Below are 19884 nucleotides of genomic sequence, written 5' to 3'. Positions count from 1 at the left end.
ATTCTATTTATGCTTAAATGTTACCACTATCAGCCCCTCACAGAAGGCCACCATTGTTCCTCCACAGCTCCCCAAACTACAAACCAAAGACCAAAGTTTTTCACTGTTGCATCCTACCATTGTGCAGAGCAAATGCAAGTGAGTAACAAAGAATATAAAGTTTTCAGCCCAGAGGTCCTCAAAAGAAAAACAAAAGGCCATATACTCTACAGGGTCAAGAGTCACCTGCATGGGAACCAGATCTTGGTCCTAGTTCTTGGATTCTAATGACTGTAATGTTGTAGGAATCTGAAGAAAACCAGCATTTCCCAAAATGGTCTCCGCAGGACGCTAGCAGATACCCAAATAAATTGGGAAAGTCTGGATTAAAACAAAGCTAAGTGGTTACTTTACTGAAGAACATTCTCCGGGCTTTGATATGCTAATACACACCATAAATTTCTAAGATAAGATTCCATTATGAAGCATTTTAGTAAATTAACTTGGGCAAGATCATGAGCAAAGTCAGGAAAATGCTTCCAAGAAGGTTGTTTTGGGGTTGGTTGGTTGGTTTGTTTACAACTGTCACGATATTGCTGAGTACTTCAAATCAACTTCTACAGAAGTTCTTACCTGATGTGTGTTGCAGGCAGAGATTCATACTGGCGGGACAAAAAGAGTTCCCTATGTTTCAACTGATGTTTCTGTTTATCAGTCAAGTCGGCCTCAACTGTTGTTTCAGATTCTCCTCAATTTCTTCTACACAAATAAAATTCAAACAATTCATTATTACAAAGCACATTGTCTATCTGCATATTAAGATAGATAAAAATCAACCATTCATTCCATATTTTTTCACACTAATTAATGTATATTTACATATTTAGCTTTCATTTGAATTACAACCATAAAATTGAGTTACATGGGCTTCAAAGGAAGAGGAATAACTACAATTTAAAAATGGCAGAAGGAACATATATACATCTCCTCTTCCTCCAGAACACCACACAAAACTGCAATTAAAATACATTAACATTTCAGTGTGATGAAACAATGAAGGAGCAATGAAAGATTTTCAACCAATAAAAAAAAGCTTTAGACAATGGAAAGCAGATGTGAAGAAGAAAAGTCCACACTGAGCCTAGACCAGGAAGTGACAATCCACAAACCCACGAGCATGCAGAAGATGACACGCAGAAGATAAGGACACAGAGCATGGCTGGCTTTGCCCTCAAAGACACGAGGTGTTGGGAGAAAGGAGAGGGGTGGGGCCAACGCTATAAAACTAGAGGAAAGGGTAAAAAGTCTTATGTGCATCACAGTGACAAGAATAAGCTACTGAAAAAGAGAATTATCAGAAAACAAAAAATAGGATAATGTGTTTATTTGAAAAACAAATAAACTAATAGAAGGATTGCAAGGTAATGCTAAGAAAATCTCCCGGAAATTACAACACTAAGACAAAGAGATAATATTAAAAACTCCAAAAAAAAAAAAAAAAAGAAAGAACATTCATTAAGTCCAACATCCTAATAATAAAATCAGGAAGAACCAATACAGAAAACAGACTCTTTACCTCTTAAAGAAATGATTCAAGAAAATTTCCCCTTACTGAGCCAGCTGAATGTCCAGATTGAATTCCCAGCATGATTAATTTTTTAAGGGCTAACCCAAGGTCACAGAAGTTTACGGAAAGGAAACATAGGTCCTGTGCAGAGAAACCAGACTCAGGGAGTCGCATGTGAACAGCAACCCTGCATGCTGGGATGGTAGAGCAATGTCATCCCAGAGGAAAACTGGTCTTCCACCCAGAACTGCATGGTAAACTAGCAAGTCTGAAACAGTAAGGACAACCTTTCGTTCATTCAACCAAGATTTCCCAGTATATATCAGGTGTCCAAACAGGCAAACAAGGTGTTAGAGATAAGCAGTGAGCAAAAAGTTTCTAAGAAGACACCATTCCAAGTTTTGCCTTTGGGAAGCAGGGTTGGGAGGAAGGGATGGAAGAGACAGAAAACCAAGTTTTACATCAGGCTTTTTTTTTTTCCTTTAAAAAAAAAAGCACTGTGTTTAACACTCTTTTTAAAGAAAAAAAAAATGACCAAATGTCCTTTACAGATATAATCACAAATAATTTCAGATACAAACATTTTAAAGATATAATGCCTCTTGAGGGTTCACAGACCCTCTGCAACCCTGCCCGGACGAGGCGTGTGTGACTGTGGGGACAGCAGGAGCACCGAGGGTCTGCGTGGGAGACAGAAGGGGAAGGCGTTTCACGCAGGAAGCAGAGCCCAAGTTCAGGCCTCTAAGGCCTTAATTTTAGGACACTGATTGGCAACACCACACAAAGACAACACATTTCTGTTCTTCACCATTCTTAAAAGTTCTTATTTATGAACCCTGGACCACAAAAAGGTTTTCATCACACATAATCCCCCAGTTGTGGCAGTTCTCCTGAATTGTGCGAGGGTAATGAATGAGCTAAGTGTCAGATCGTTTCTACTTTCAGATTTTGAAAGCTCTAAATGGAAAATGAACCTGAAAAACTGATTTCACCTAGCTCAACAAAAGAATGAAGTGATTGAAAAGTCTTAGACTACTCTTTTTAATGAACTACTCAAAGAGAAATACAGCACTAAAAGAGCCATTTACTTGCAAGCCTAATAACATCTTACCAGTAGAGAATAATGAAGTTATTGCTGCATTGGCACTATTAGCACAGCAAAGATCACATACAAAATTACACTGTTTACCTAATTAGGATTTGATAAACTGTTCTGTAAAACACAGCTAACTAAATTCTAATCCATACCCTATAGAGCTAAACAGCAACAAGCTCTACAGACAAGAATGGCAACTTTTATTTTTGTACACATCCTCTTGGCACAGAGTGGAAAGGACCCAAGTGCCTGGCGGCCAACCTAACCAAAGATGGAAACCACCCCATGAGCATCTGAAACCCATCTTTAAAAACTTACTAAATTTCATTTGCATATTTCTATAAATCTGCACTGACTTCTGAACAAGAATGACTCCCATGTCATTCACATCCTAAAAAACATTAAACAGCCATAATGGCAAAAAGCTAGCAAGTAGACAATGAAAATTCTAAAAGACCAAATATGACTATCGTCATCAAAAATCACGTACATGGTAACATATTTAATTATAACTTTCTAAAATCATTTTACCAAGCTTGATAGAACATCAAATACCTTCCAAAAGTTACTAAACTAGAAGTCCCACAGTATACATAGTGACAGAAGACTGACAGCAAATTATTTACTGTAGTTTCCTTACAGTTAGAAAAGTTTCATACACATAGTTTACAAGGAAGAAGACACTGGGGCAAGGAGGGAAAACAGAACACAGAAGAAAACTGTACAAAGGGATTGTATGAAGTTTTAAGGGGCAACGTATCATGGTACCTATTGCTGTATATGCAATATACTGCGTCACGCACTATAATTTGTGGAGCCTGAAATTTGCAGGCTCCACAAATTTCAGACTATAAGATGAGGAAGAAGGCACGGCCAAAAAGCTCACTAAGGCTAATTACACATGCAGACTGAAAGGGGATAGGATAAGGCCAGCACAAATAATGTCCAAGCAGCAGCGGTCAGAGAAGAAATCAAACTAGTTGAGTAGTCCAGAGCACCAAAGCATCCACCTAGGAGAGCAGTCTCAACAGCAGGTTTCAATTGGGGACTCCAGCAAAGCTTTAGAGATTGGGCACGTGACATGCATAAACCAGAGGAGGGACTGATCAATGTAGGAAACTGAACAAGGGACAGAACACAGGGAGGGAGGAGCTGTTACTGACTTGAAACCGGGTGTTTTTCAGGAGATTGGAATCCCATGTATTAGATGGGAGGCGTGGAGCAGGAGCTGGCAGGAGGAGAGTTCTCCACAGGTTATATTCTCAAGCTTCCTAGGTCTCTATCTGAATGAAATCATCTGCTCACAATGACATTAGCTGGCACAGACCATACAGAAAAGCACGTGGTTAACAATGTTTACCGATGCATTTAATAACAAGTACCCAATGACTGAAGGCGTATTACTGGCCTGAGGATAGCTTAGTATTGATGCAACTCAAGCCTGCCTGTTAAGGTTGGGGGGAGGGGAGCCCTCAAAAAAAAATAAGAAGGTTGAACAAAACTAGAACAATTTTTTATGACAATTTAGAGTGCATGGAACTATCAGAATGAAGAGGAAAAAACAGTTTGGCAGTCTAGGGGCAAATGATCAATAAACAAAAAAAAATCAATTGTTTCTACATAACTGATGAACAAGCAATGAACAATCCAAAACAAATTAAGAAAACAATTTCACTTACAATAGCACCAAAAGGAAAAAATTACTTAGGAATATCTTTAACACAAGACAAATTTTATATACTAAAAACTATAAAACATTATTAAAAGAAATTAAAGAAGGCTCAAAGAAATGAAAAGATAACGTTCACAGATTGGAAGACTTAGTACTGTTAAGGTGGCAATACTTCCTAAATCGATCTACAGATCCAATGTGATCCCTACCAAAATTCCACTGCCTTTTTTGTAAACAATGAAGAAGTAATCCTGAAGTTCCTATGAACATGTAAGCAACGAAAAATAGCCAAATAACTTTTTTTTTTAAGATTTTATTTAATTATTTTTAGAGAGGGAAGGGAGAGAGATAGAGAGCGAGAGAGAAACATCAATGTGCAGTTGCTGGGGGTTATGGCCTGCAACCCAGGCATGTACCCTGGCTGGGAATCGAACCTGGGACACTTTGGTTCCCAGCCCGCGCTCCATCCACTGAGCTACGCCAGCCAGGGCGACAAATAACTTTGAAAAACAAAAAAAAAACAAACTTAAGAGGACTCCACTTCTAGATTGCAAAGCTTACTCCAAGCTACAACAGCCAAGACTACGTGGACTGGTGTAAGACTAGACACATACATCAATGGGACAGCACTGAGTCCAGAAACAAGCCTGTATATTTACCGTTAATTGATTCTAGACAACAGCGCCAAGACAATCCCCAGGGGAGTGAACAGTCATTTCACCATAAAAATGGTGCTGAAAACAAGTGGATACTCACATGCAAAGAAATAAGTTTTTTGACCCTCAAACACCATATACGAAAATTAATTCAAGCTGAATCAAAAACCTAAATGTAAGAGCTAAACTATAAAATTCTTAAAAGAAGGCACAGGTATAAATCTTCATACCTTAAATTAGGCAATGGTTTCTTCACTGTGGCACCCTAAAGCATAAGCAATCAAATAAAATAGATAAATTGGAATTAATATTAACATTTCTGTGTTTAAAAAGGACACTATCAAGAAACAAAAGAGACATGGAATGGGAGAAAATGCTTACAAATTATGTATCTGATAAGAATCTAATATCCAGAATATACAGAGAAATCATAACTTGAGAACAGAAGGACAACACAATGAAATAATGGGCAAAGGATGAGAACAGATATTTCTCCAAGATAAGCAAATGACCAGTAAGTACATGAAAGAATGTTCAACATCATTAGTTACTAGGGAAATTCCAGTCAATACTACAAGATATTTCACACCAACCTGAATGACTAGAATAAAAAAGATAATAACAAGCATTTGCAAAATGGAGAAATTGAAACCTTTGTATAAGATCTGTGGAAATGTAAAATGATATAACTGCATTGTGAAACAGTTCGGCAGTTAGTTACTATATGACAGACAAAATTCCCTTGCTAGGTATATATCCAAAGGAAGTGAGAACACACGTCAACACAAAAACTGGTACATGAATATTCATAGCAGCATTATTCATAACAGCCAAAAAGTAAAACCAACCCAAATGTCTTACTGACTGAAAAAAAAATGGATATACAAATGCAGTATATCCATACAATAGGGTATTATTCAGCCATAAAGAGTAATGAAGTGTCAATTCACACTTTAGCGTGGATGAATCTTCAGACATACTAAAGAAACACGAATGTGAAAGTTACAAAAAACCACTTATTATAAGATTCCATTTACATGAAAAGTCTAGAATAGGCAAATCTACAGAGAGAGGGAGAAAGGAAGTAGATTACTTGTTGCCAGAGGGTGGGTAAAGGGAGAAATGGGGGAATAGCTCATAATGGGTATGGGTTTCTTTTTTGGAGTGAACGTCCTGGAATTAAATGATGATTATGGTTGCACAAATCTGTGAATATACTAAAAACCACGTATTGTATACCTTTTTGAAGGGATGAGTTATGTGGCATGTAAATAATATCAAAAAGGAAAAAGGCAAAACCTGAAAAAAGAGGGTGAGGACAAATGAAATTTGAAAAGTCAAAAGACTGGATGAATTTCACTAGAGCAGCACCCATTATCCATGGTGGGGGGCGGGGTATTTTAAGACCTCTACAGGACTTCCGGCAAGATGGAGGCATTGGTGGACGCACCGTACCTCCACGCACAACCAAGATTAGAACAACAACAATTGAGAGGCAGAAGGACACCCAGAACTGACAGAGAATTTATCTGAATGGAAGTCGGACAGCCAAGAAGCTGAAGTAGACCCGTTCATCCAGACCGGTAGGAGGGGCGCAGAGGAGCAGCCGGGCGAGGGTCGCAGCGCACGGAGAACAGGGAGAACTGGGCGCATAAGGCAACCGGGAGCAGTAAGGCATCTGGGGTGCGCAAGATCGCATGCAGTGGATGAACCCTGAGTACCCAAGCGGCAGCTGGCAGACTCAGTGAGGTGGTGATTGTGGACCAGGGCAGACTGCGCAACCCAGGATCCCAGGGAAGGGACTGAGGTCCCAGGAGAACAGAGATACCAACATTGTTCCCTCCCACCCCCGCCCCTGCCCCCACATACAATGTCACAATCTAGCAACTAGAGTGCCCAGCCCTGGTGAACACCTAAGGCTCCGCCCCTCACCGTAACTGGAGCAACCAAACAAAAAAAAAAAAGAGAGAGAGACATGTCTCAAACAGAAGAACAGATAAGTGCCCCAGGACTCATCCTTTTGAATGACTAAGAGATAGCCAATCTATCAGATGCACAGTTCAAAACACTGATGACCAAGAAGCTCATAGAATTGGTTGATTTTGGGCGCATATTAGACGAAAAAATGCAGGTTACCATAAAAGAGATGAAGGAAGATGCACGGAGAACCAATAGTGATAGGAAGGAAGCTGGGACTCAAAACAATAGAGTGGACCAGAAGAAGAGAAAGAAACAACCAAACAGGAAAGAATGGAGAAATAAGAATTCAGGAATGAGGAAAAGCTTAGGAACCTCCAGGACATCTTTAAACATTCCAACATCCGAATTATAGGGGTACCAGAAGGGGAAGAGGAAAAGCAACAGATTGAACACGTATTTGAACAAATAATAAAGGAGAACTTCCCCATTCTGGCAAAGGAAATAGACTTCCAGGAAATCCAAGAAGCTCAGAGAGCCCCAAAGAAGTTGAACCTAAGAAGAAACACACCAAGGCACATCATCATTACATTAGCCAAGGTAAAAACGAAGGAGAGAATCCTAGAAGCCGCAAGAGATAAGGGGACAGTCACCTACAAAGGAATTCCCATCAGACTGTCAGCTGATTTCTCAAAGAGACGTTACAGGCAAGAAGGGGATGGAAAGAAGTATTCCAAGTCATGAAAGACAAGGACCTATATCCCAGATTACTCTATCCAGCAAAGCTTTCATTTAGAATGGAAGGGCAGATAAAGTGCTTCTCAGATAAGGTCAAGTTAAAGGAGTTCAGTTCATCATCACCAAGCCCTTATTTATGAAATGCTAAAGGGACTTATCTAAGAAAAGAAGATAAAGAAAAAAACATGTATAGTAAAAGGACAGCAAACTCACAATTATTAACAACCACACCTAAAGCAAAACCAAAAGAAACTAAGCAAACAACTAGAACAGGAACGAAACCACAGAAATGGAGATCACATGGAGGGTTAGCAACGGGGGGGTGGGAGGAGGAGAGAGGGGGAAAAGGTACAGAAAATAAGTAGCATAGAATGTAGGTTGAAAATAGATAGGGGGAGGGTAAGAATAGTATGGGAAATGTAGAAGCTAAAGAAACTTGTAAGTATGACACATGGACATTGACTAAAGGGGGGATATGGGTGGGAGAGGGTGTACAGGGTGGAGGGGAAGAGAAGGGGGGGAAAATGGGACAACTGTACTAGCATAATCAATAAAATATATTTAAAAAAAAAAGACCTCTAGTGAATGCCTACAGTCATAGAGGACCAAACTCTATATACTATGTCTTTCTTCCTATACATACATACCTATGGTGAAGTCCAATTTATAAATTAGGCACAGTAGCGAAAAACAAAAGTAACTAATTACAAAATAGAGCAATTACAACCATATACTGTGATGAAAGTTACCGGAAGAGGCATTAAGTGAATTCGGGGTTATTTGAATACAAACACTGTCGACACAGCTGATCTGATACCCACAACAGCTGCGGAGTGACTACTGGGCAGGTGGCACATGCAGCGTGGATGCACTGGACAAACGGATGACTCACATCCTGCGCGGGACGGAGCAGGGTGGTGTGAGACTTCAGATTGCATCATGCTACTCAGACCCGTGGGCAATTTAAAATTAACTATTTATTTCTGAAATTTTTCCACGTAATATTTCAGACTGTAGTTGACTGCAGGTAACTGAAAACTGTGACAGAGAAACCGTGGATAAGGGGGTACTGCTGTACACTCATGTAATGGAATTCTGTTCAGTAGCTGAAAATGCGAAGTGGATTCACACACTAACATGGATAGATCTCAAAACTTGACACTAAGAAAAAAGCTATCTGTAGAAGAACATATATATATATATATATATACACACACACACAAGAACATTTTTAAATGCAAAAACAGTGCTCTATATAGATACACACATAGATAGCGAAAGGATGAAAACATGAATGGAAAACCAACCAAAGGTAGACAGCAATTCACCTATGGGGAACCAGGAAGGGAATAGGCTTAGGGAGGGATACATACAGCATGATAAGAATCTAAAGCAAATACGTTAAAATATTAAGAGAAGAAAAAGCTGTCTGGTAAGTTCATAATCAGCACTACATCATTCTCTGTTCTGCTCCCTAAAAATACTTTGAAATAAAAAATAAATAGTACCCAACAGAAAGAAAACACTTCTTTGCCTGTGAACTTTAATCCACATTAGGGTTTTCTTCTTTACGGGGACAACCACCACAGTTGGTAATCACTTCTTCACCTCTATCTCCCTTCTCTTCATCTCTATCATCATGACAAAACATAAATTTCAACTGGCATTCTGTGTGTAACATTAATCAGTATCTAAAATATATACAAATAAATATATTTATAAAAATACAAGTAAGTTTTAGTTCTGGAGATTAAAAAGAGGGAGGAGAACAGAAAAGTGGCCCATCCTGGGAGATCAAAAATAGAAAACAGCTAAGAGTCTAAAGTTTCTATAAAGAAATGCTTGCGATAAGTGGGGAGAAGATCTGAGTGAATGAAAAGTTAACAGCAGTAAGAAGATCTGATGTAAAGCTGGAAGAAGCCTCTGAGACTTTAGTACCTGACCCATGAGACTTTGGTCAATGGACAGCGGGAGGAATCCGCTCCTGTTTGCTACAAAGCGTCACCCACACAAGCTTAAGGTACTTGTCACAATGTGCCTTGCACTACCGTCCTCTGATTCAGAGTCCCCTGAGAACAAAGATGGGTCATTTATCTTTGTGCCCATGCTCTTTCACTTGTAAGGTAAGTAAAAGAGATGGAACCTCAAGCAATGTTCACAGCAGACTAGGTGAGAATTATCAGCTAACGCTCAAGTCGGTGGCTGCAAGGATAGACTCACAAAGTTACGGCATAAAACACTGCTCAGAGTAACCACCAAAAAGCAACTGTTAAGTGGCTCTCCTTTTCCCATTTCATTCTGGCCGCAGTTCTGTGGAGCTCTAACACAGGGTGGGGGGAGACTAGGCTTCAGAGTCACACTTGAATTCCAAGTCTAGCACCTCATTGCCTAGTTGTGTGGCCTTGGGCAAATTATGTCTTCTTTGTAATCCTCAGTTTTTTTCACTTATAAAGTGTGTACATAATTCCTCCCTCATATATAAATTGCTTAGGACAGTGACTAACAGTGCTAGATAAAAAACTTATTTTTTGTAAGATAAATTTTAGTGCGATTTTTCTTTGGCATTTGGAAAACAAATCCTATCTCTTAAAAACAATGGCTCCTAATTTAAAAGGCAAATTATATGAAAATTAAAACAAATTTAAAATGTTTTCACTTTTTGGAAACAAAACAAATACTCAGACCCTACTAATAGAAATTCTGATTTAGAAAGTATGAGGTACAGCCAGGCCAGCTGAGCGTCAGTTAAGAATCATTATTATAAAACATTAATTTTAAAACATTTTTCAAGCCCTGGACAGGTTGCTCAGCTACTTAGAGCATCATCCCAATACACCAAAGTCGTGGGTTAGATCTCCCGTCAGGACACATACAAGGAGCAACCAAATGAATGCATAAATAAGCAGTACAACAAATCAGTATTTCTCTCTTTCTTTCTCCTTTCCTCTCTCTCCCTAAAATCAGTAATTTTTTAAAAAAATATTACTTAGCCCTGGCTGGTATAGCTCAGTGGATTGAGTGCCAGCCTGTAAACCGAAAGGTTTCCGGTTTGATTCCCAGTCAGGGCACATGCCTGGGTTGTGGGCCGGATCCCCAATCAGGTCTCTAATTGGGGTACATGCAAGAGGCAACCAATGGATGTTTCTCTCCCTCTACTTCTCCCTCCCTTTCCCTCTCTCTAAAAAATAAATAAAATATTTTTAAAATATTATTAAATATATATACATTTCTTAAAAGACATTACATATTAAGTTCTGGGGATGACAAGAATATGAATATTTCAAAGTAAAAAAGGTTTTCCTGGCAGAGCACCTATACCAGATGTTGCCAAGTTTTTTAGTCTCAGGGACCCATTATTCTCTTCAACCCTATCAAAGACCTCAAAGAGGTCCTTGTTTTCTCTAAGTCACATCTACCAATATTATATTAGAAATTTAAATGGAGAAATTTTTAAAACACAAGAAATCACAAGCACACAACCCATTACCAAGAAGAGTGATGATATCATCACATGTCATACAGCCTCTGGAAAAACTGCTACTACACTCATGAGAAAAATCAATAAAGTAATTAAATGGCAACTCACTGTTATTATGAAAATTGTTTTGTCCTTACAGAACTCCTAAAAAGAATTAAGGAACTTAGTCAAAAGATATAAAAGAGATATACATATGTGTATGTATAAAAAATATATATGTATATGTATAGTCTAACATGAAATGAAAAACAAAAAACTGGATGAAGCAAGGGTTTTTTACTTGATTGGGTTTATGAACCCTGTCTCAGGAATTTTATCTTTACACTATGAGATACAATGACTTACAAGTTGTTCTATAGCAAATTAGGATCCCATGGAAATCTAAGCTATTTCTGCTTTGTATTTATTTATTCAAAGAACACTGCATCTAGCAAAGGCTGGCCAACCTTGTAATATATTCAAAGTCCATCTGGAATTTTATACAGGCTAAACATGTCACTGCATTTTTCCATTTGCTATCAATTTTAAAACTTAAAGAACAAAATGAAAGGATTAGAAATAACCCAACTTGCCCTGTCTGGTGCAGCTCAGTGGGTTGGGCACGGCCCCCCAAACTGCACGATCACCACCAGTCCATTCCCAGTCAGGGCACAAGCCTGGGTTGTGGGCCAGCCCCTGTTGGTGCAGTGTGCAAGAGGAAACTGACTGATGGTCCTCTCCTGCTGTTCCTCCCTGCCTCCCCTTCTCTCTAACAGTAAATACAGAAAATCTTTTTTTTTATTTTTAAAAGTCCCACCCTGATAAAAATTATAGTTGATCCAGGATTACACATAAGAATATGTATTTCCATGTGTCATAAATATTATAAATCATGTAAGGTATTCCCCTGAGGGGCCAGTAGAGCCTTCTTAAAGAAACACAGTTCAAGCCTAGACGAAAGAAAAAAGGTGGGTGAGTTGGGAGGGTCCCTGTTTTGTTAACTGGAGAACACAGCTGGCCCTGGTCCTTATCTGTACTTGGGCTAGGCTTGACTGTATGAATTTCCTGCTTTTACTTCTATATCCTGCTGACTAAATCAGCTGAGAGCCTCATTGAGGGTGACGGGAACTGTCCTGGTTTTAAAACCGAAATTCCCTTGAACAACAATTAAAAAAAAAAATTAATTAAAAAGAAAGAAAGCTAGCTAGCTGAAATTCCTAAGTTCAGGGAGTCCCTGAGTACCAGGCAAACCAGTACAGCTGGTGAACTAGCCTTCATATTACTCGACCCAAGTATTATGCTTTGACTGCACTAAAAGAAAACCTGTGGTCCCATAATGGCTAAAATTTAAAAGACTGAAAATACCAGTCTCATCAAGAACAAGAACCAACTGGAATTCCCATACATTAAAACAGAGGAAGTGAAACTTGGTTCAACCACTTTAGAAAACTTTTTGGTAATAGTGCCAAAGTACGTTTATTCCCCACCCCATGAACCAGCAGTTCCACTCCCAGGCATTCACCAAGAGGAATGAGAGCTGTGTACAACAGGAGACTTATGCAAAAAGTTCATAGCAGCTTTTTTCATAGAAGCCAAAAACATCATTCAATGCCCATCAATAGGACAATGAGTAACTAATAACAAGCAATAACATAAATGCATGCCACAGACATGGTGCTGGGTGAAAATAGGCAAAAAAAAAAAAAAAAGAGAGAGTAAATACTGTAGGTACTCTACACTGATAAAGTTAAAGACCAGGCAAAACTAACAGACAGTAATGCAGATCAGAACAGTAACTACCTGAGGAGGAAGAGGGTGGTAATGACTGTGAAGGGGCAGGAGGGAACTTACTGGGGCATTAGAAAGTTCATCTATCTTCATCTGCGTGGTGGCAACAGAAGGACAGACACGTGTACAAACTTACTGACCTGCACACTTTAGCCGCTCCACTGTATTTTATACCTCAGTTAAAACTTTTTTTTTTACTTCCAGCAAGATGGAGGCGTAGGTGGACACACCGTACCTCCTCACACAACCAAGATTAGAACAACAATAATTTACAGACAGAATAACACCCAGAACTGACAGAGAATTTATCTGAATGGAAGTCGGACAGCCAAGAAGTTGAAGTAGACCCATACACCCAGACTGGTAGGAGACAACGAGCCAGGTGGGCATGGGTCGGCAGCGCAGAGGTCGGGGAAAACTTGGTGTGAACTCGGCACGAAAGCCATCTGGTGCACCAGAACGCAGCGGTGATCCCTGAGTATGCAAGCTGCAGCTGGCGGGCCCAATGAGGCAGCGATTGCGGACCAGGGCAGAGCTTGCAGCCCAGGATCCCAGAGAAGGAATTGAGATCCCAGGAGAACGGAACTACGGCCAGTGTTCCCTCCCATCCCAGCTCCCGCCCCCGCCCCCACATATAACGTCACAATCTAGCGACTGGGGTGCCCAGCCCCGGTGAACACCTAAGGCTCCTCCCCCCACCATAACAAGAGCTACCAGACCGAAAAAAAAAAAAAAAAAAAAAAAAAGGAGGAGAGACAGGGAAAGACATAAGACATGTTTCCAACAGAACAGATCAGTCCCCCAGGACTCATCCTTTTGAGCGACCAAGAAATAGCCAATCTATCAGATGCACAGTTCAAAACACTGGTGATCAGAAAGCTCACAGAATTGATGGACTTTGGGCACAATTTAGATGAAAGGATGCAGGTTACCATAAAAGAGATGCAGGAACATACTCAGAGGAGAGCCAATAGTGAAAGGAAGGGATCTGAGTCTCAAAACAATACAGTGGACCAGAAGGAAGATAGAATCAACCAAGCAGGAAAGCATGATGAAATAAGAATTCAAAAAATCGAGGAAAAGCTTAAGAGCATCCAGGACACCTTTAAACGTTCCAACATCCGAATTATAGGGGTACCAGAAGGGGAGGAGCAACAAGTGGAAAAGTTATTTGAACAAATAATAAAGGAGAACTTCCCCAATCTGGCAAAGGGAACAGTCTTCCAAGAAATCCAAGAAGCTCAGAGAGCCCCAAAGAAGTTGGACCCAAGAAGAAACACACCAAGGCACATCATCATTACATTAGCCAAGGTAAAAACGAAGGAGAGAATCCTAGAAGCAGCAAGAGGTAAGGGGACAGTCACCTACAAAGGAGTTCCCATCAGACTGTCAGCTGATTTCTCCAAAGAGACCTTACAGGCAAGAAGGGGCTGGAAAGAAGTATTCCAAGTCATGAAAGACAAGGACCTACATCCCAGAGTGCTCTATCAAGCAAAGCTCTCATTTAGAACGGAAGGGCAGATAAAGTGCTTCTCAGATAAGGTCAAGTTAAAGGAGTTCAGTTCATCATCACCAAGCCCTTATTTTATGAAATGCTAAAGGGACTTATCTAAGAAAAGAAGATAAAGAAAAAACATGTATAATAAATGGACAGCAAACTCACAATTATTACCAACCACACCTAAAGCAAAACCAAAAGAAACTAAGCAAACAACTAGAACAGGAACAGAACCACAGAAATGGAGATCACATGGAAGGTTAGCAACAGGGGGGTGGGAGGAGGAGAGAGGGGGAAAAGGTATAGAGAATAAGTAGCATAGAATGTAGGTTGAAAATAGATAGGGGGAGGGCAAGAATAGTACAGGAAATGTAGAAGCTAAAGAACTCATAAGTATGATACATGGTCATGAACTAAAGGGGGGAATGTGGGTGGGAGAGGGGGTACAGGGTGGAGGGGAGAGAAGGGGGGAAAATGGGACAACTGTAATAGCATAATCAATAAAATATATTTAAAAAAAAACTTTTCAGCCCTGGCTGGCGTAGCTCAGTGGATTGAGCGCGGGCTGGGAACCAAAGTGTCCCAGGTTCGATTCCCAGCCAGGGTACATTCCTGGGTTGCAGGCCATAACCCCCAGCAACCGCACATTAATGTTTCTCTCTCTCTCTCTCTCTCTCTATCTCCCTCCCTTCCCTCTCTAAAAATAAATTAATTAATTAATTTAAAAAATTTAAAAAAAAAAAACTTTTCTTTTACAATTACTAGAACTCCTATTTGACGACTGAAATAACAAGGACCAGATCTACCTTCCTGTCTGAAACAACCAAAACAATTAAGAATTAATAATTTTAGAGGAAGACAAAATGCATGGAACATCAGTTTTCTCAACACTGGACCACTGTCCATCAGACAAGAACACTAGTCCCTGAGAGAGAAGCAGCAAACAAGGTGAGCCCCAGCATTGGCCCTGCTTGCTCCCCTGAGTTTCCAGACAATGGTGCATGGAGGGGAAACTGAGGCAGAGCATAACAGACTCCTAGGTTTGAGGAGACAAAGCTGAGAGATGAAGAAGACCCAACCAACTAGAGTTCAGAAGATAGAGAACCAGGAGAAAAGAAAACCTAGAGACTTCAGAGGGTGACCCTCAAGCACAGTACCAGTGAGTGAATGCATGTGAGAAAACTAGGGGAAGCCAAGGAAAGAATTGGAGGAACACCGCCCAGTGCTCACACACAGCCATGAGCGGACTTGTTCCCAAACAGCCACACTGGGAAAAATCACAATTCACAATGTCCTGGGTAGAGTTTACAGAAAGGTGTTGCCTAAGTATTAGGAACAATTAAGCCCTAGACCGAGCGCCAACAGCTCCATACCCACTTAACAAAATCATAAGCACAACAACCAAAAAGATCAAACAATTTTCAGGTTACTTAAGTGGATCCCAGAACAAAGCTCTAAAAGATTTATAGGAATACAAAAATATCAAGGACGCAAAACGTACAGTTTACAATGTCTGCTAAATACCTATTGGAAAGCCTAAAATTACAAAGACTGACCCTATTAAGGGCTGGCAAAGCTGTAAAGAAACCAGAACTCTTCTATACTGCTGATGGAGAAATAAAATTGCACAATCATGTTCACAAAGAGTTTGCAGTTTCTTAAAAAGTGAAAAATACCCCTACCGTGTGATAAGGCCATTCCACTCCAAACCGGGAGTATGTCCATAAGTGTGCACAAAGACTTGTGCACAAATGTTCAGAGCAACCTTCTATTAGTCAAAAACTGGAAGCAACTGAAATGTCCACCAACAGATGGGTAGATAAACCAATTGTGGTACACCGTACAATGGAATAATACTGCACAACAAAAAGGAATGAACTGCTGATACTGAGAGACACACTGTATTCATAGGTTAGAAGACTCAGTATAGTTAAGACATAAATTTCCCCCAAACTGATCAATGGACTTAACACAATCCCAATCAAAATGCCAGCAAGCTTTTTTGTAGAGCATTGACAAGCCGATTCTAAAACTCATATGGAAATACAAAGGATCTAGAATAACCAAAACAACTCTCAAAAAAAGAAATCAAAGTTAGAGGACTAACATTACTTGATTTCAAAAAGTAATAGAAAGCTACAATAATCAAAAGATGTATATTAGGGAAAAGTGAATCAATGAAACAGAAAAAAAGTCCAGAAAAGAACCACACATATACAACCAACTGATCAAAGACATAAAACAATATAATGGATAGAATACCTTTTCAACAAATGGTGCTGTAACAACTGGATATGTGTGAGCAAAACAGAAAAAACAAAAACAAAAACTTAGAATCCATACCTTGCACTACATACAAAAATTAACTAAAAATGATTCATAAATTAAATGTTAAATTTAAAACTATGAAACTTCTACAAGAAAATATAGCAGAGAATTAAATGACAGCAAAGTATCAGTAAAATTGATTCATGCTTTATAGAAGACTCTTTGGAAATACTTAAAAACCTTAAAAACTATAAATCATTCAACCAAAAAAAGGCATTAAGAAAAATTCATTTTTCTACAAATAAAAATCTAAAATAATTTGACAATGATGCACTGTATTTAAACTTGTGAATTATGTGATATATTAATTATCAATTAAGAAACACGAGCCTTCTCATTCAATAAAATATCATCTTTTTTAAAGGTCTACATAGTGTAGAAACCAAGGGTCAGAGAATTTATAGTCTACCATACACAAAATAAAAAACAAGAATCAATCATAGGGTACAGGATTACAACTCCATTTTTTTTAAAGATCTTATTTATTTTTAGAGAGGGGAATGGAGGAAGAGAGGGAAAAAAACATCAATGTTTGGTTGTCCCTCGTGCACCCACAACTGGGGACCTGGCCTGCAACTCAGGCATGTGCCCTGACTGGGAATCAAACCAGTGACCCATTGATTCGCAGGCCAGCACCCATCCACTGAGTCACACTAGCCGGCCTCACACAACTACATTTCTTTCAGATATGTTCTGCAGTATATTTCCTTCTGTGAGTCTTTCAATAATAAGCTTCATAATTTCTAAAAATTGTTTATAATCCTGTCATCCTTTCCTATTTACAGTCATTTATATGAGACGGATACATCATATGTGAGTTTTTAAAAAGTCATTTCAAATAAATGAGGAATAATATGGAAAACATTTCCCCAAAGATATACAGTACTGAATAATCTGAAAAATGACCTCAACAAAAGAAGATGAGACTCCTCCAGCTATAAAAAACAGCAAAGGAGTCAACATATCACACTTAAAAGGCAAAAGGAGACTTCCAGTCAAGATGGCAGCGTATGCAAACACAGCGCTCACTCATCGCACAGCCCCAACAAAACTACAGAACAACCATCATTCAGACCCACCTGCAATCAAACTTGAAGTCCTGAACTAGGGAATTAAAAGCCACAAAGAGACTGATAGGAGAAAAACAGGACTGATAGGTTGGTCCCATACCCATGTGTGGCCAATAAAATCCAGAGGTTTATCTCCCATGCAGAAAGTACCCTGAGGAGTGATGAGTCCCAGCCCACACCCTGCCACCCCAGCCTAGGGCTGCAGTGCTGGGAAGTCAGTCCCCATAACCACTGGCTGTAAAAAACAAGTGGGGACGGAGCTTAGGTACAGGAGGCTGCTGGAGTCCCTCTCTAGCAGTTCCTCTTAAAGCTCTGAACACGGACTAACTCCATTCACTCCCTCTCACTCCTGCATGGGGGGGCAGCAGTTTAAAAGGCACCAGAGACAAAGGGAGGAACTGAATTGTTCAGCATCAGGGGTGACAGCTGGGGACCAATTTTCTCCCAGACAGGTGTTCCTGGCACAGGCCACTGTTCCTCTGATGAGCCTGCCCCCCCACAGAGCTGGCTGGCCACATTTCAGACTCCATCAACCGGGCTCACACTGTTTGCCCGACTCTGGTGATTCCCTGAGGCCCTGCCCCACCAACTTTCAGGCCCACCTGCTGAATTAAGTTTCTGCTCTGTGGGGTGCACCCAATACAGATGATCCTCTGCAGTGGTTAGAAGGTGGTGGTCAGTGGTCACTGCCAGTCCTTGCAGCTGATTGGCATGATGTGCCAACAGCAATAAAAGCTCAACTACAAGAGAAGGGAGTACACAGACAACACAGAGTGGGGGCACCTGGAGTGCCCAGCTTGGGTGAATGCGGAGATCGTGACACTGGACCCTACAGGACACCTACTACATTAGGCCACTCTACCAGGCCAAGAGATATAGCAGCTTCTCATAATACATAGAACAAACACAAGAAGGCTGCCCAACGTGAGGAGACCAAAGAACATGTCCCAAATGAAAGAACAGATCAAAACTTTCAAAAAGAACTAAACAATCTACTAGATGCAGAATTCAGAACACTCGTAATAAGGATGCTCAATGAGCTTATGAGAATTTCACCACAAAAAAAGAACCCATCACAAATGAAGGATACAGTAACTGAAATGAAGAATAACTTTACAGAGCATCAACAGTGGAGTAGATGAAGGTGAGAAGCAAATCAGTGATGTGGATTATAAGGAAGCACAAAACAACTCAATCAGAATAGCAAAAAGAAAAAAGGACCCCTCCCAAAAATGAGAGTAGTGTAAGGGACCTTTGGGAAAATTTCAAGTGAACCAACATTTGCACCATGGGGGTACCAGAGAAGGGGGATAAAACAATATGAACAATAAAATCACAATAAATATATTGTAGCAACAACTGAATCTAAGCCCTGGCTGGCGTGGCTCAGTGGACTGAGTTGCCACAGCCTGCGAACAATTGAATCTAAAACACAGAACGGAAACAGACTCGTGGATACAGAGAACATTCTGACTGGTGCCAGATGGGGAAGGATGTTGAGGAGATGGGTATAAAAGGTGAGAGATATTAAAAAATACAAACTGGCCCTGACCTTTGCAGCCCATTGGGTTGGGCATCGTCCCCACAAATCGAAAGGTTGCCAGTTCACAGAAACGGCAAATGCCTGGGTTGCAGGCAGGTTCCAGGGCTGGCGGAATGCAGAGGCAACCAATCGATGTTTTTCTCCCACGTCAATCTTTCTCTCCTACATTGGTGTTTCTCTCCCTCTCTTTCTCCCTTCTTTCCCCTCTCTCTAAAAATAAGTAAATAAAATGTTTGGGAGAAAAAAAGTACAAGTTGATTGTTACAGAGTAATCATAGGGATGTAAACACAGGGCAGGGAATATGGTCAAGAATATTCTAATAACCATGTATGGTGTCAGATGGACGCAAGATTCATGAGGATGACCACTTAGTAAGTTATATAATGTCTAATCACTGGGGTGTACACCTAAAGCTAATATAGTATTATAGGTCAACTGTAATTGAAAATTAAAAATGAAAAAAGTTTTAAAAATTTCAAAATAAAAAAGGCAAAAGGAATTATACAGAAACAGAAAATAAAGTATTTTATTTGTTACCTCTAGGAAGGTTTTTCCAACAGCCTAACCTGCAATA

The 19884-nt window shown here is 39.9% G+C and overlaps 1 protein-coding gene across 1 annotated transcript in view; it reads right to left on the bottom strand.

The window, feature by feature from the left end:
- Window positions 1–19884, bottom strand: part of MTA3 (metastasis associated 1 family member 3) — a 165564-nt gene that overhangs the window by 109195 nt on the left and 36485 nt on the right. The window contains exons 4-5 of the mRNA XM_028516324.2: window positions 2165–2175; window positions 613–724 (exon numbers count right to left, since the gene is read on the bottom strand). Coding sequence (XP_028372125.1) covers window positions 613–724; window positions 2165–2175 — 123 coding nt within the window. The remainder of the gene's footprint in view (window positions 1–612; window positions 725–2164; window positions 2176–19884) is intronic.

This window comes from Phyllostomus discolor, chromosome 6 (assembly GCF_004126475.2).
Source record: "Phyllostomus discolor isolate MPI-MPIP mPhyDis1 chromosome 6, mPhyDis1.pri.v3, whole genome shotgun sequence".
Classification (NCBI taxonomy): domain Eukaryota; kingdom Metazoa; phylum Chordata; class Mammalia; order Chiroptera; family Phyllostomidae; genus Phyllostomus; species Phyllostomus discolor.
This window is presented reverse-complemented; position numbering and strand designations above follow the sequence as displayed.